This window comes from Xenopus tropicalis, chromosome 5 (genome assembly GCF_000004195.4).
Source record: "Xenopus tropicalis strain Nigerian chromosome 5, UCB_Xtro_10.0, whole genome shotgun sequence".
Taxonomy (NCBI): domain Eukaryota; kingdom Metazoa; phylum Chordata; class Amphibia; order Anura; family Pipidae; genus Xenopus; species Xenopus tropicalis.
The window spans coordinates 24,255,984-24,271,781 of NC_030681.2; the positions used below are offsets into that span (position 1 = coordinate 24,255,984).

General features: G+C 41.6%; 1 protein-coding gene across 8 annotated transcripts in view; it reads right to left on the reverse strand.

The window, feature by feature from the left end:
- The window catches only part of rtn4 (reticulon 4), a 38,251-nt gene that overhangs the window by 16,390 nt on the left and 6,063 nt on the right, over positions 1-15,798 (reverse strand). Inside the window, exons 2-4 of one of the 8 annotated variants that reach the window (NM_001167687.1) lie at positions 13,462-13,497; positions 9,433-9,489; positions 6,634-8,790 (exon numbers count right to left, since the gene is read on the reverse strand). The exons of 1 other annotated variant lie outside the window; for it this stretch is intronic. In NM_001167687.1, coding sequence (NP_001161159.1) covers positions 6,634-8,790; positions 9,433-9,489; positions 13,462-13,497 — 2,250 coding nt within the window. Of the gene's footprint in view, positions 1-1,094; positions 1,238-6,633; positions 8,791-9,432; positions 9,490-13,461; positions 13,498-15,798 lie in introns of those variants that run through there. 6 more of the 8 variants (XM_012963082.3, XM_012963086.3, XM_012963083.2 and 3 more) reach the window with 6 other exon arrangements.

Sequence of the window (15,798 nt, forward strand, 5' to 3'; positions counted from 1 at the left end):
TTTATTTATAAAGCGCCAACATATTCCGCAGCGCTGTACAATAAGTGGGTTACATACATTGGACATACAGAGTAACATATAAAGCAATCAATAACCGGTACAAGAGGTGAAGAGAGCCCTGCCCAAAAGAGCTTACAATCTACAAGGAGAAAGGGTTGAGACACAAGGTGTGGGAATGGTCTAATATTGGTCTTCATGTTTTATAGTTAGAGTTATTTGCCTTCTCCTGATTCTTTCCAGCTTTCAAATACGGGTCACTGACCCCAGCAGCCAAAATCTACTGCTACAGTTTTATTGTTGGTGTTACTTATTACTTATTTTTCTATTTAGAGCCTTCTCTACATCTTGTACTTGATCCGAACTAAGGTATTAATCCTTATTGGAAGCCAAACTATCCTATTGGGTTTAATTACTGATTTTTTAGGAAACGTAAGGTATGAAGATCCACATTACAGAAAGACCCTATCTGAACACCCGAGGTCCCGCGCATTCTGTATAAGAGGTCCCATACCTGTATACATAGTAAGAGGGTAGAATAACCCTCGGCAGCCTGAGGTTACAAAGCAATAAGCATTATCCAGTTAAAGTATTATGCGGTCCCCTGATGGCAGGGCGAGATTACCAGTAATCTGAGAGGTCAGCGTTGCAGACACACAAGAATGTTGCAGCCACTGCTGCCCTTTGTCCCACACAGAGAGGGGTTTTGCAAGAGGAAACCTAACCCATGTCTTTTTCACATTCACGCGGCTGTTGGGCTATGAAACATGTAATGCACAGAGAAGAGGAAAGTATAATCCCGCATGGGGATCTTGGGCATGCCCCGCCGTGCTGGCATCCGTGCCACTCCTGCATGGGATCTCCTGGCTGCCACTTCTCACATAAGAGCTGACAGCAGCAATTTATTTCTATATGCGCACTCAGAGCTCGCGGCTAGGCTGTGACTTGTGCTTAACCTGAATGTGTCGCTCCTACACTGGCCCCACAGTATAAGCACTACAGGCAGACAATTCTATAAAGCTCAGGCTTATACTGCTCTCTGTATCCAAGCCCCACTCCAGCATGAAAGATAAAGAAGCCAGCAAACAATGGGTTACCCTTCTCTTTCCAGCTGCTCGGCAGACATGCCATCGCCAACAGGCAGGGTTGGTCCTGGTCAGAAATCAGAGAGGGGCACGTTGCATGCCACCCAAAGTGCTCCGGTAGGCACGGCTCTCCTCGGGAATGAACTCCGGACTCCTGGCAGCCTGGTTAGCCTCTGCCCTACAGCTCAGCGGGTCACCTGATTGCCTCATGGGTGTGTGGCTAGTGATGTCACCCAAGCTGTCACCAGGCTACTAATTCTTCAGCACTAATTGTTGGCTGAAATCTTCCTACCCGCCAGCGCAGTTACACCACATAAATTATAGTGAGTAAGAGCCAGTGAAGCAGCCTGGGCATGCATGAGTTAATAGTGGCAGAACTGCTCCTGGCTGAAATCACTGCTCCATAATGCACAATGTGTGGCCTTACAGCACCTCTTCAGGGGCAGCTCACATTTAATTTAACTTATAATATGATGTCAGTGATGCTCTGAGACGATTAGCAACTGGTATATAGCTTTTTTAATTACAAGTATCAGCACTGCGGTTGCTATGGTCCAAATTACTCTAGCAACCAGGCAGTGGTGTGACCGAGTCTAGAAAGCTCAGTAATGAAAAGAAACGATAACTTTGAAATCTGAAGAGGCAGAAGCTGGCAACAAATAATGTAAAAACTATTATAAAAAAAAAAAAAAAAACCCAATTGAAAACTTTGGTCTGAAAGGGGTGACATGAACTTACCCCTCAGCCTGCTTGTTTTGAATTGTATGTGTAAGTTTATTCCATAGGGCAGGGCTGTTCAACTGCAGCCCCAGGGGCCGCATACGGCCCATGAAAGGATTTTTACAGCCCCCAGTCTGCTTACACTCCACACTCCCCTGTGTGACATCATTTCAACTGAACGTGCTGCATGAGAAATGATTGGAAACGTATGATAAAGAATCCCAAATGACAATTACCCGCTACAGTAAGTCCCACAGCAACAGCCTGAGGGGGAAGGTAAAATGTCAGATGAAGTAAATCGGTTCAATGTATACACCCATTTGTTGTACAGCACTGCGGAATATGTTGGTGCTATATAAACATGGTAATTAATAATAACAAGTGCTATGCAGCCAGTGAGGATGATCTTTAAAGGGGCACAAGGGAGCCCTGTAATTAATGTCTGCCATAAGTAGCATGCCCCCCTCCACATTCCTAATTATGCATTTAGAATGACAAATGAAGACATGTGCTGCCCCCAGTCCAATATCATGTACGTGTGTGTGTATAGCGCCACCTCCTGTACTTCAGGAGCATGTCACGGCAGGAAAAAATACTGCCCCACAATGTAAACATATCTGTATGTAGTACAAAGAGAGGAGCACACCCTATACAAGTCCAAATGCCCTTGGTGCAGGTCAAAAACACAAATATAATAGAAAGAGTGCCGCACACACACACCAAAAAAAAAAAAAGTGTTTTATTGAGAAAATTACAATGTTTCGAGTACAACCAGTGCTCTTCCTCACGGAAAAACCTCAGGGGTTGTGTGTGCGCGGCACTCTTTCTAATGTATGTATGCGGCACTCTTTCGTATGTATGTATGTATGTATATATATATATATATATATATATATATACACACACACACAGGGCCGAATTTCTCATTTGGGTGCCCCGAAGCCGCCCCCTTTTGCCGCCCACCTCGGCACCCAGCTTCGCGCATGCGCACCGCACGCAATCCCCGCCCCCGTCGCGCATGCTCGCCACTTAGTTCATTCGTTTTTCGGAGCTGTGGGGAGAGGGCGCGCTAAAGTTTCTGTGCGTCCTCTCCCCATTACTCCGCATGGGGGCAAATCATTTTGGTGCGGCTGGGCGGCATACCGCCCCTAAATTTCTGCCGCCCTAGGCCCGGGCCTTTGTGGCCTCGCCACAAATCCGGGCCTGTATACACATATTTCGTGGTCACAACCTCATTGCACCCCTGCCTAATGGTTTAAAATTTAGTGGTTGAGCACAACTTTCCCTTTTTTTGCTATAGCTTATACAGGAGCAGTGGCCAGCTCCTTGTTGTAGCTTCCACCCTTCCCAGCTACAGTCAGGTGATCCCAGTGGAGCCAATAAAAGGGCAACCATATGGGGGTTTTAACCTTGAAAGCAAGAAAGTTGCAGGTAAAACTTAGTCCCTTGGCTAAATGTATATTGAAGCAGTAGAATTCTTAATGAATCGCATAAGTCAGTGTAGGAACTGGTCAAAAGGGATGACTGTGACGTAGTTGGCCAGCTTGAAGTATATTGCAATATATGGACAAACAATCCCCTACAAAAAATGATTTAAACCCTGCTGTAAAATAAAAGGATTGAGAAGCCACAGGGGCTGTCCATGGCATGTTTAAAATCATTCTACCTATAGCCTCACGCCTTTCTTCTGTGTCTTCTATCACTGTATTTCAAAACAGGGGGGTAGAGTATTCCCTATATTAAGTGCTCTACCTAGAAATGTATGTTTTAATGTTTCCTTACTTGGAACAGGGTGCAGAACAGCAGTTTGTACAGTAGATGGCACTGTGGGTTTAATGTTTATAGTACAAAGCCCTTTGTGTGATTGCCCTATAATCAGCGGTTATCTCTTATCTGCCCTTTGTAGAGCAGTTTATAGGTTTGTTTTTCCAGCACTATTTCTTCTCTGGCACAGCTGTATCTGGGGGCATTAACATGACTGAATGGCTGCAGGGCCGTCTGCACTTTATGGCATGCAGTATTTTAGCAGTAGAGATGCAGTAAAACAGAGGGTTAGTCACCATACAAACACTAACATTTACATATAATGTCATATAAAGTTGCTCTTGTAAAAAAAGAACATTTTACAAAGACCAGATTTTCTCAGGATAACATTCTGTTCTGTATCCACTGCTACCGATGCCCCACATTCCCAGCCCAAGTCTATGGCACATGAGTGGTGGCACCTTTCAGGTGGTTCAAAAGCACCACATACAGGTATGGGATCACTTATCTGGAAACCCAACATCCAGAAAGTTCCAAAATACGGAAAAGCAATCTTGCAAAAGCACTCCATTATAAACAAATCATTTTAATTTTTAAAAATGATTTCCTTTTTCTCTGTAATAATAAAACAGAACCTTGAACTTGATCCCAACTAAGATATAATTAATCCTTATTGGAGGCAATTGGATTTTTCAGTAGACTTCAGGTATGTTGATCCAAATTACAGAAATACCTTTTATCCGGAACACCCCAGGTGCTGAATATTCAGGATCACAGGTCCCACACCCGTACCACCAAGCACCCATTCAATTTGAGGCAAATTCCTCAAATCTTTTGGGCTGAAAGTACCAGGGCTATGTGTAAATTCTTGGCTGTGTGCAACTCACAGCTTTGCCAACTGTAGGCTATTAGTGATGAGATGACCTTTTTACCAGGTTTCACCATGAAAAAAACCCATAAACTCCAATGGCCACAAAAAACACACCCTTTGACTTCAATGCTTTTTGCTAATTTTTGCTGTGACAGCTATAAAGTCATACACTGACCTCTGCTTTCTTTCTATTTTATGTAACAATAACCTCAGGAGGAATCATCCTTTTCCTGTTGCAGGGCTTTCTTTGCTGCTATAAATGGTGTTTCTAACGGATTTTGCTTTGTCTGAAAGAGGCAAAGGTTACTAGTCCCAAAGGCAAAACGACAGGGTGGCACGTGTAGATTTGGAAAAAAACACCATCTGCCTGTTGCCGTTTCTCATAAAATCTGATGAAAAAGGCCATGGCAGACATACATGGAATGGCAATAGGTAGACATCCTCTGCTAAATGTTTGTCCAAGCATTTTTTTGTCACAGAGATCCACTTGTCCCCGCACAGCGTGTGTCACTCAGGCTTTAGTTTTCCTTTAACTGAAAAGCACACTAACTAAAGAAGTAGGGCAGTAATGTTGTACATTATGTTTTGGGCTTTTGTACCAGCCAAAGGCAACCACAGCCCTTTAGCAGGGAAGATCTGTGCCCCCAACCAAAATCTTTTGTCCGGCCTGATCAATGAGACAACCTATATCCAAAGCTTTTGTGATATCGGCTGCCTAGTCAGTAGATGAAACCTCATTTCATATAATATCGGTGCGGCGTGTATGTCCAGCTTTACCCTATGCACTTCTACCCCACACCCTATTTCTTTCTGTTTCTTCTCCTCTTCCGAATAGATTGTAAGCTCCTTGGGGCAGGGACCTCATGCACATTTTGTATTGTTAGCTCTAAGGGCTCTGGCACACGGGGAGATTAGTTGCCTGCGTCAAATCTCCCTTGGCGACAAGGGAGATTTGTCGCGGGCAACTAGTCTCCCTGTCTGCCACAGCCCTTAAGGATTGAATTACATATTGTTACTGTATAACATAATATAACTATACCCCTGTGTGTCCACACCTTATAAAGCACTGCGTACAACTGTGGTGCTATTATCTGCGCTGCTGAATGTGCATCATTGCGCCACCTTGTGGCATATGTCAGAATAGCACTCAGCAGAAGACTAGGCAGAAAATCAAGTAAAACAAGGGGTAAAGGTGGCCATACACGAGCAGATCCGCTCGCTTGGCGATGTCGCCAAGCGAGCGGATCTTCCCCCGATATCCCCACCTACGGGTGGGCGATATCGGGGACCATTTAGGTAAAAAAAATAATAATCCGATCGTTTGGCCCTGGGGCCAGACGATCGGATTATGTGGGCGGCAATGGGGCAGTCGGATCGGGGACCGCATCAACGAGCCGATGCGGTCCCCGATCCGACCAGATTTTCTAACCTGGCCGATCAAGATCTGGCCAATTTCAGGCCAGATATCGGTCGGCCAGGCCGCTCTGCTCTCCCCATACACGGGCCGATTAGCTGCCGAATCGGTCCAAGGGACCGATATCGGCAGCTATAGTCGGCCCGTGTATGGCCACCTTAAGAGGTTGAATGCTGTGAAAGCCATTTCTGCAAGCACAGGATCATGTATAATTAACGGAGATACCTGCCCACACACCACTAAAATTTAAAAGCAAACTACAAAAAAAGTAATTTGTTTTAAATGACTACTGTATATTAAATGATCAAAATCGTGACAGTAGCCCTTTAATGTTCACATCATGGAACCACACATTATATAACTAACACATACCATCTCTTCTGTGTATCTACAGATCAGCAATTAGTAAAATCCATTATCACCGCACGTTAGATATCAATATCCAGAACAAAAGCAGCCACCCATAGCTCATAAGGGGTATTTCACTCCCCCAGAAAGTTCTGCTCAGGATTACTCACTATGGCAACTAAGTGCATTCTACCTCATTTGCAAAGCAGCCCAAATAAAACTTATTAACGACAGGGACAACTGTTACCCCCAGGGACTGTATTAAAATTAGAAGTGAGCAGAGCAAAGGCGACAGCTACCAACTGTATGAGATGCCCTGCTTATGGCATATGCAAAATGGCCTGCAAGCTATTCTCTATTTAAAAAAAGCAGACGGAGAGGCTAAAAATGACTATAATCAAGTAAGGTGTGTAAAACAAGTAGGGAAACATTACCTGATTTTATGAAATCTGATGAGGGGACCGTAGAAGCAACAGAAGGTTCTTTGCTTTCTTTTTTGGGTAGTTTGGAAACCTCGTCTTCCTTTGAAGGGGGTTTAGCGGCTTTTTCCTCATGAACTGCTGAACCGCCCTTAGGGGTGGTATCTACCCCACCATGTGTATCAGACACGGCTTTACCAAAGTCATCAGCCTTTTGAATAGCTGGGGTACATTCTATTTTTTCTGGCAAAAAGTCAAGGTTGGATTTATTTTTTTGAACCGGCTCATCGGGTTTCTTGGCAACTTGCACTTCCTTCTTAATGTCCTCAAATTTAGAACTCAGATCTTCTGGGGATGGCATGGACTCTGGACTTTCACGGATTGGTGAATATTTTGAACTGGTTAATTTTTCAGAATAGGGGCCTTGATCAAACTCTTCCATCTGTAAATGCTTCTCCTGTATCATAGATATATCTGTATCTAGTCCCTTTGCAAAGATTTCAGATGTAGCTTTAGAAACACAAATCTCAGGCTGGAAAGAGTCTAAATAGCCTTTGGATGGAGAAGACTCTTCTGATTTTTGATCAAATCCATGTGTTTGCTCTGGAATAATAATGCTTTGTGCCTTTACACCTTCAGTTTTGATATTGAAAGCTTCTCTCTTGACAACTTCAAAATCCCATTGCTTATAGGAAGGTTCGCTGCGCTCAGAATCTGGTGAACTTTCATCCGAGGGCTCCATAAACTGCGAGTCAAACTCATTCTGCTTAAATTTTGAAAAATCTGTAAAATCGGAGGCAACAGATTCAGATGGGATAGTTCCCTTTACTAAGTCGCAAGCTATAGATATATAAGGTGTTTCTTCTACCACTGCCCTTTGTTTGAAGTCCCCTAAAGCAGCAGCAAGATCCCGATCTTCTACGACTTCAGTTACAGCTTCTTCATAAGATGGTGGCTTTTCAGATTCAGTCTTGGGCTTCTCATCTCGGGCAGAAGGTCCACTACCGACTGGAGATACATCTGGTTTAAGAGCAGCTGTTTCTAACAACAGAGCAGAAGCCAAAGGTGCTTCCATGACAATATCAGGCAAAACTGGTGAAGAGACAGAGTCGGTCTCTTCCAGGAGTGCTGGACCTTGGGCTATAGGGCTAACTTTTTCCTGCACTGAATTAGCAGCTGTCTGGACTAAATCAATATTTGATTCATAGTTTAGCTTTGGTTTTCCGGTATCATAGGCCTCACTTTCATAGGCTTCTTGTACAATATCTGGTGTGGGTCCCTCTGGTTTGGTGGAAACGTGGACTCCAGGTAAACTCTGAGTTGTAACATACTCACTTTCTTGGGCCGACTCATCATAGAACGGATTAACTGTTGCAACTTTTACACCAAAGCCCACTGAGGTCTTCTGGGCTTCAATATCTTCGATCTTTTTTTCATCTGTTTTATTTCCAGTCACATGTCTTTCCCCAAAAGAAAAAGGAATGCTGTGCTCCACAGTAGCAAACATCTCATAGTCTGTGGAACCGGGTAAAACTTCAGGTGTCAAAGGAGAAATATCATCTGAAAAGTCCTCGCTAGACTTCTCCTCGTGCTTTACCATGCTCTCTAAGTTTGGACGGTCAACATCAACTTGAAATTTTCCTACTACATCTCTCACTTCATAGCTAATATCAGCTGACTTTGAACTCATGAACGGTTTAAAGTCAACATACTGATCCTCGACTTCCTTGATATCCGTAAACTCTTCATGAGGAGGCCCAACAGACTGAAGCATACCTGAAAACATCTCTTTAGCAGACTGGGAGTACAATTTAGCGTGCTCTTCAGAGATGGTCTCCTGTCGAGATGTTGGATGCTCAACTACATAACCCTTCTCAGAAAATATCACATCTTCCTTAACTTGGTCTAAAGCTTTAGTTTCTAAGTGGTCTGTTAATAGTAAATTATCAGTGGTCCTTGATACGTTAAATATGTTATCGATGTGTTCTTGCAAAGCTTCAGTGGCAGCTAAGCCAGCAGGCAAAGCGACAGTGTCCACATGCTCTTTAGAGGAATCAGTAGACAGAGAAGGCAAAGAAGAAAGGGAAGCAGTAGACTGAAGCAGCACAGATGCAAGTTCCTCTTGGCCAGTGGATACAGTGCTAGAAGGCTCTTGCAAGTCCGTTACTTTGTCTGTGACCACGAACAGAAAGGAAAGTTATCAGTAGCAGACAGAAGACATAAGCATTTACTGCACAGATAAAGCAATAGATTTATTAGGCTGTGTAGCTGTTGTTAAATAGAAATGCAGGCGGAGAAACAACCGAGCCACTCGCTCCTGTGTGCAGGCATTCAGTGTATTTTGTAGTGAAAAAATGCACATTTTCACCCCAAGATTCATTGTGTGCGTCTGCATAAAGGTCCATGTGGTGCCTGATAAAGGGGTTGTTCACTGTTAAATTATCTTAGTATGAAGTAGAGAATGCTATTCTGAGACAATCTGCAATTGGAAGCTTGGAATTTCTCTCTAAAACATACTAAAAGTTAACTCAAAGTTGAACAACCCCTACAAACAATACTCATGACATAGTAAGAACATGGATGCTTCAAATGATCCCAAAACTCGGTGCTCCGTTTCCTGAGGGTAAGTGTTGTGCACAGGGCAGACAGACACAGTGACACTCTAACCAATAATAAGTAAAGGAGCAAGTGAGAGAGACAGACAGACAGACACGGCCACAGTGACACTCTAACCACTAATGAGTGAAGGAGCAAGTGAGAGAGACAGACAGAGGGTTAATGCAGAGACAGAGCAGGAGAGCAGAAAGAACTTGCCTGCAGAGGGGTGCATCAGAGGCGCAGATGCAGCAGGAAGAGGGAAAAGGTTCTCATCTGAAAAACAAATACACAGAGGCCTTAGAGAAATGTCGCTGATTAGATCAGAAGCAAAAGGAAAACTAGCAATCTTACATTCCCTGAGATTTCATTAAGAGACAGAGCATTAAGAGAGATATACGAGAGCATAAGTATAACATATATATATATATCTCAGACAGAGACTGCTGGCTTAGCCCTTCCTTTTGGCAGCCCAGAACATGCTCCATGCAGCCACAACATACTAGCATGCCATGCAAGTGCCAATCACGCTGCTCAGTAATAGGACCAAGCCAGAATGCACCAAAGGGGCGCACCATTAATGCTGGGGCAGAAGGATAACATTTCGATTATGGAGAGGGGGTGCCTAACAAATTGGCACCCCCAGTGAATTTAGCTTTCACTCCAAAACTATTCAAAGGACCACATTAAAGGGGAACGCCACCCAAACACAACTTACGTTTTTTGAAAAATAAACATAATTTCAAGCAATTTTGTAATATACATCAAATAAAAATATCCAGGCTTTACATGTTTAATGTAATACTATGGTTTGGAACAGTTTCCTAAGCCCCGCCCCCTGTTGATCTGGCTGACTGCTTTGAGCCAATTCCCTGAACACATGATGTCAATAAGGAAAGGAACATCACAGTGCAATGCACTGTGGGTTATGTAGTTCCTTTCTGCATGCTGTCTGTAAAATGTGGAGATTATGTTATAATTTGTAACATTGATGTTTTAGTCCCTCCTCCCCTGCCAGGATTTCAAATCATGTAGAAAGAGAAAAGTTGTTCATAGTATGATTTCCATATACAAATGGTATTTATTCATACTTTTATTTTTAAGGAACAGATTACAGTGATAGGTACATTAGGGGTTTCTGTGTTGAGTGAGGCTCTTTAACAAATTTTGATTCTAAAGCTAGAGTTCCCCTTTAGGGAAATTTAAATTAAATGTAAGGTTTTAAACTTACCAATTAAATTTACAGCAAAAGGGCATCTACTGAACTAATGGATTCTGTTCCCCATAATACAGAGAACATAGCACAGTAATACATTTCCCTAATGATGTTAAAAGGAGTTTTAAATCTTAAGCAAAATAACTGGACGCCCACATGGAACCCAAGAATATTTTGTGTCATCTAAAAATGAATGTTCTGTCACAGCAAAGAAGCCACTAACTGCAGGGCCAGTTTCCATGGCTATAGCTGTAGATCATATAGACATCATCTGCCAGGAACTCAGCCAAGTCGATTCACGTGCAACAGCAATGAGATTCTCTACCAAGTAAGAGCGGCAACAACTAAATTTAGGCATTAGGGCAGGAGGATAGTGGGTGATGCAGAAGGCATATTCATCAGTACAGCAGTATGGGCGGAATGCACAGTAACCAGCAGGACCAGCGACAGAACTACAGGAGCAGCTGCTGCCGATGATGCATTTTGATCCTGTTTGAGCTGTTTCAGACATGTGGTGCCTATAAAGCCAATGGTTTCCATGTTGCAGCAGTCTGGCAGAGCTTTAAACAAACGTCTTTACGGGAAGATATAATAGAGCAAAGATGAACTTTGAGCCTTAATAGACTACAGGATAAACCCATAATACACTGCCAAGTACTCAAAAGTATGCAAAATGCTCTAAACAGGTATGGGATCTGTTATACTAAAACCTGTTATCCAGAAAGCTCAGAATTACAAAAAGGCCATCTCCCATAGATTTCAATATTAGCAAATAATTCTAACTTTTTAAAAAAAGATATCCCTTTTCTCTGTAATAATAAAACCTTGATCCCAACTAAGGTATAATTAATCCTTATTGGAGGAAACACAATCTTGTTGTTTATGTAATTTTGAGGTATTTAAGTATGGATATACAGATTACAGAAAGACCCCTTAACTGGGAAACCCCAGGTCCTGAGCATTCTGGATAACAGGTCCCATATCTGAACTTTCATTTCATTGCACTGCTGTACATAGCCAAAGTAACATTAGCCCAATTACAAACAAGAAAATGGATTCCAGAATTTTCCTGCTTGTCTCCTCATTTCTAGCAAATAACACACTTTTGTCATTGTCACCATAAGTCTCTGCTCTGCTAGTGCCCGCAGTTCAGAGAATGACAGCTGCTTTATTACATACGGTAGTAATAAACATACAGTAATCTTTAGAGGATAAGTCATTTCTCAAGTTCATAAAACAAATGTACCCACTGAAAGTCTCTTAAATAACTCTGTCTGTTATTATTAACATGTATCTATTAAAGCGCCAACATATTCTGCAGCACTGTACAATAAGTTCAGATCTCTAGCTGTAAGTCCCCTTTCATGCCTGTATTCAGCGCAATGAGGCACCTACTACAGCAAGTCTGCACCCCTCCAGGCAATTTTGATCAAAACAGCAAAGATAATGAAAATGACTGAATATCAGCAACATGGGAGCCACGAAGAGTTTAGTCAACTGTGACATCTGTTTGAATGTGCCACCGCTTGCCCAATCCCTGGGTGCTTCCTTTGTTTGCCAGCACTCTGAATGTTTAAATATCTGAAGATCTTAAAGTGACCATACACGGGGCAAAAAAATCTGCAGATGGACCAAGTCGGCAGCTTATCATCTGTGTATGGGGCTGTCCGATGGGACTGCCTGACCAATATCTGGCCAAAAATCAGCCAGACGTCAATCAGGCAGGTTTGATTTTCCCACTGGACTGAGGACCAGATCTGCACGTTGATGCAGTATGGCAGTCTGTATAGTGGTAATTATGATCCGATAGTTTTGCCCAAGTTGGTGGGTGTATAAGGGAAATGCGTGGCCACCTTTAGAAAAAGTGAGCTTAGAAATACCAGCTTGCTAGAGGAATAATGAAGAATAATGAAGGAAATGAGAGATGTGTAAAAGAGAAAGAGAAGAGCAATACATAATAGGAAAAAGAGAGAGAAGAACAGAAAAAAGTGAGTAAGAACAAGAGTACAGTGACAAAAAAAGTGCAAAGTGGGATGTTAGAGAACGGAAGATCATAAAAGGAATAAGGGGAAATGAGGAGCATTATAAAAACGGATAACAAAAAGGGGGAGAAAAAAGGAAAGTGTATATAAAAATTTAAAGTAGAGGAAAGTAGCACAGAAAAAAAAGAAAGGAGAAACAAATCAGGGAAACAGAAAATGTGAGGAAGAGGACAGAAGAGAGGGGGAGCAAATAAAGAGAGAGCTGAAATGGGAAAATCAAGGGGAAGAGGGATAATGTGGAAGAAGAAGCAAGAAACAAAAGTGGGACAGAATAGCAAAGCAAACATATTGGGGGTTCTTGCTCAGTGTATGCTATGATAAAGTAGTGTCTGTATGAAAGAACCATTCCTTATGTTGGCTGACCCCTATTTGCAACCCCTTTCTGCCCTGCATATATAATACGGTCGAGAGCGCTGGTCTAACGGATGGGCCCATTCTGCTGCAATCCTGCTCCGATTGTGAGTGCGCTCACAGGCCCAGGCAACTGCCACTGAAGCACATGGGGAGCAAGTCCAAGTTAGTCCAGTGCTTTCTTTACACAATGGGGATTACATACATAATTATTTGCACAAAATTTACTGTCTGATATTCTGAATTTAGTAGTTATTAAGGGATTATTCAGTAATAAATAAAATAAAAAAAAATTAAAAGACAGGCAAGAAATCTTTATGGATAATGGGCCAGATTCAGTTCAGCGAGAAAAAGTTCTCTTGTGGTTTTTATCAGGTAGAAACTCAAGGACGGGATTCAGTACAAGGAGGAAAAAGTTTAATTCTAATTTTTTCCCCATAGATTAATAGTTTTCACATGAGATATGTTTGTCTGAACTAAATCTCTGATTTAATAGTTTTGGTGTAATAAACCTTTTTCTTGCTGAATAAAATCTGGCCCAATATTTGAAATGATTGGGAGGTATTTGGTGCATCGCATTGTAACAAAATTGATGTAGAAATTGTGCTTGATCTGTACACAACACGTTGCATAGATTACCTTCCTTAGGAAGCCTCTGGGCTAAAAATGTATAGGCTGTAAATAAAACAGAACATACATGTCAGTCATCTGCCATACAAGAAGAATGAAAGGAGATCTCTATGGACTAAGCATGTAACCTGGGGTCTATAGCAAAACTTGCCTTGATTTGTGCCTGCTGAGTGAACCCGATACTACAGAAACCCTAGAGTTGCCTGGGCGCAACACACACAGCTCTAACTATGTTAGCTAAAAGAATTTAAGGGCAATGTCCAGGTGAATTTCATTTCCATCTTAAAATTTCTAAAAAATGTCTCAGAAAATATCAGTAGATATTAAAATATGACCTTACTTGTTAGAAGGTAGTCGCCAGCGTGTAAATGGCCTTCTATCCAATCACAATTAACTTGATTTTGTCAACCGACCTTCATACCATGCAACTGTTAGGATATCTATCCAATGTAACAACTCAACTGAGTGAGAGAAATAGGGCCACATTCACATAATTTGTACAAAGTCACAGATGGATACTGCCCCCTCTTCATAAACAACACATACACTGAAAAAAATTGCCTTAAAAGAGATACTGCTACTTTAAAATACATTAGAGCTAGTTAAAGGGGCAGTATACACCCTTTTGAAAGTATATAAACCTTATGCTAAACCAACTTTATTGCCTATTCTTTTGATTTAAAAATATATATATATGGTTTTTATTATTTTTGCACTTCAGTAAAGGAGATTCATTGTGGGCGACTAGTCATAGCCCTTAGGGCAGGGATCCCCAACCTTTTATACTCGTGAGCCACATTCTAATTGAAAAAGTGTTGGAGAGCAACACAAGCATGAAAAAGTTCTTGGGGGTGCCAATAAGAGCAATAATTGGCTATTTAACAGCCCCTATGTGGACTGGCATCCTACAGAAGGCTCTGTTTGGCATTATACTTGGTTTTTATGCAGCCAAATATAGCCTTCTTACCAGAATTTCAAAAATGAGCACCACTTTGAGGTCACTGGGACCAACATCCAAGGGGTTGGGGAGCAACACGTTGCTCACGAGCCACTGGTTGGGGATCACTGCCTTAGGGTTTGTTTGGAGCTGTGGTGTTAGTGTCATAAGCAATTTTGGGTACCTGGAGTCAGCAAAAATGTACCAACGCCGACCCCTAATAAATTTAAATTGTAACAAAAAGATAATATGATACAATGTCCTATTTAACAGATAATAGTCATAATAAAGTAATTCTCCGCTGTAAGAATAAAGCCCAGTGCGTAGTTGTTTCACTAGTCTTGTTTCACCAGCTGAGCTATTAGAACCTCATTGTTTTCATTTTTTCTCTTTTGTTTAAACTTTAGGTTTAAGGAATGTTTGCAGTTTCTTTAATAAATAAAATAAAGAGCCACAGTGTCCTTAGTTATAGATTTAGACCCAAACTTGAACAGTATCCTCAAGTTGGCAGTGCCAGGCTTGTATAGCCAATAGGGTAGTGTGTCAGTAGTTCTCTGGTTTGTTCCCAAAAGAAGACGCCATCTTCTTATTAGGTTAAAATTGCTGAGCTTTGGCAGTAATGAAATGCTTTGTATATTGTGGTCTTTCAAAAAACATACATTAGTATATTTAAGGAAGAGCAACACCAAAAAAATGTCAATGTTTTAAAGTAATTAAAATATAATATACTGTTGCCCTGTACTGGTAAAGTTTCATGTTTGCTTTAGAAAGACTTGTATAGTTTATATAAATAAGCTGTGTAGCCATGGAGCAGCCATTCAAGCTGGGAAAAAAGGAGAAAATGTACAGGTTACATAGCAGCAGATAGCAGATAAGCTTTGTAGGCTGCCATTGTATTCTATGTAACCTGTGCCTTTTCTCCTTTTTTCCCCAATTTGAATAGCTAGCCCTATGGCTACACGGCAGCTTTGTTCATTTGTTCAGTGCAGGGTAACAGAACATTATATTACTCTTATAGTCTTTCAGTTTTGTTGTTACTGTTTCTTTAAAAACAGAGCAGTTGGAGTCATAAGTACAATAAACTGAGGAGACAAGGATTTATGTACCAACTCCACAGCACTGGTTTATACAGAGATCTTTACCTTTAATTAATTACAGAAAACATCCCTGTTAATAGGAAGAGGGAGATTTTCCACTAGCATTTAAAAAGAAATTAGTAAAATATGATTTAAAAAAAAAAAAAAAAAAAAAAAGAATAGGAAGAGTACATGTCCTATCTATTGCACTCGTTTTTAGCAAAGGTGTATGCTGCCCTTTAAGAATCCTGTGTTCTTGGGATACTGCTGGGTGGAGTAGGAACTGCCTTTGTTTTATATTCTAGATTTTCCATCCGAGGGATATTTTTCCAT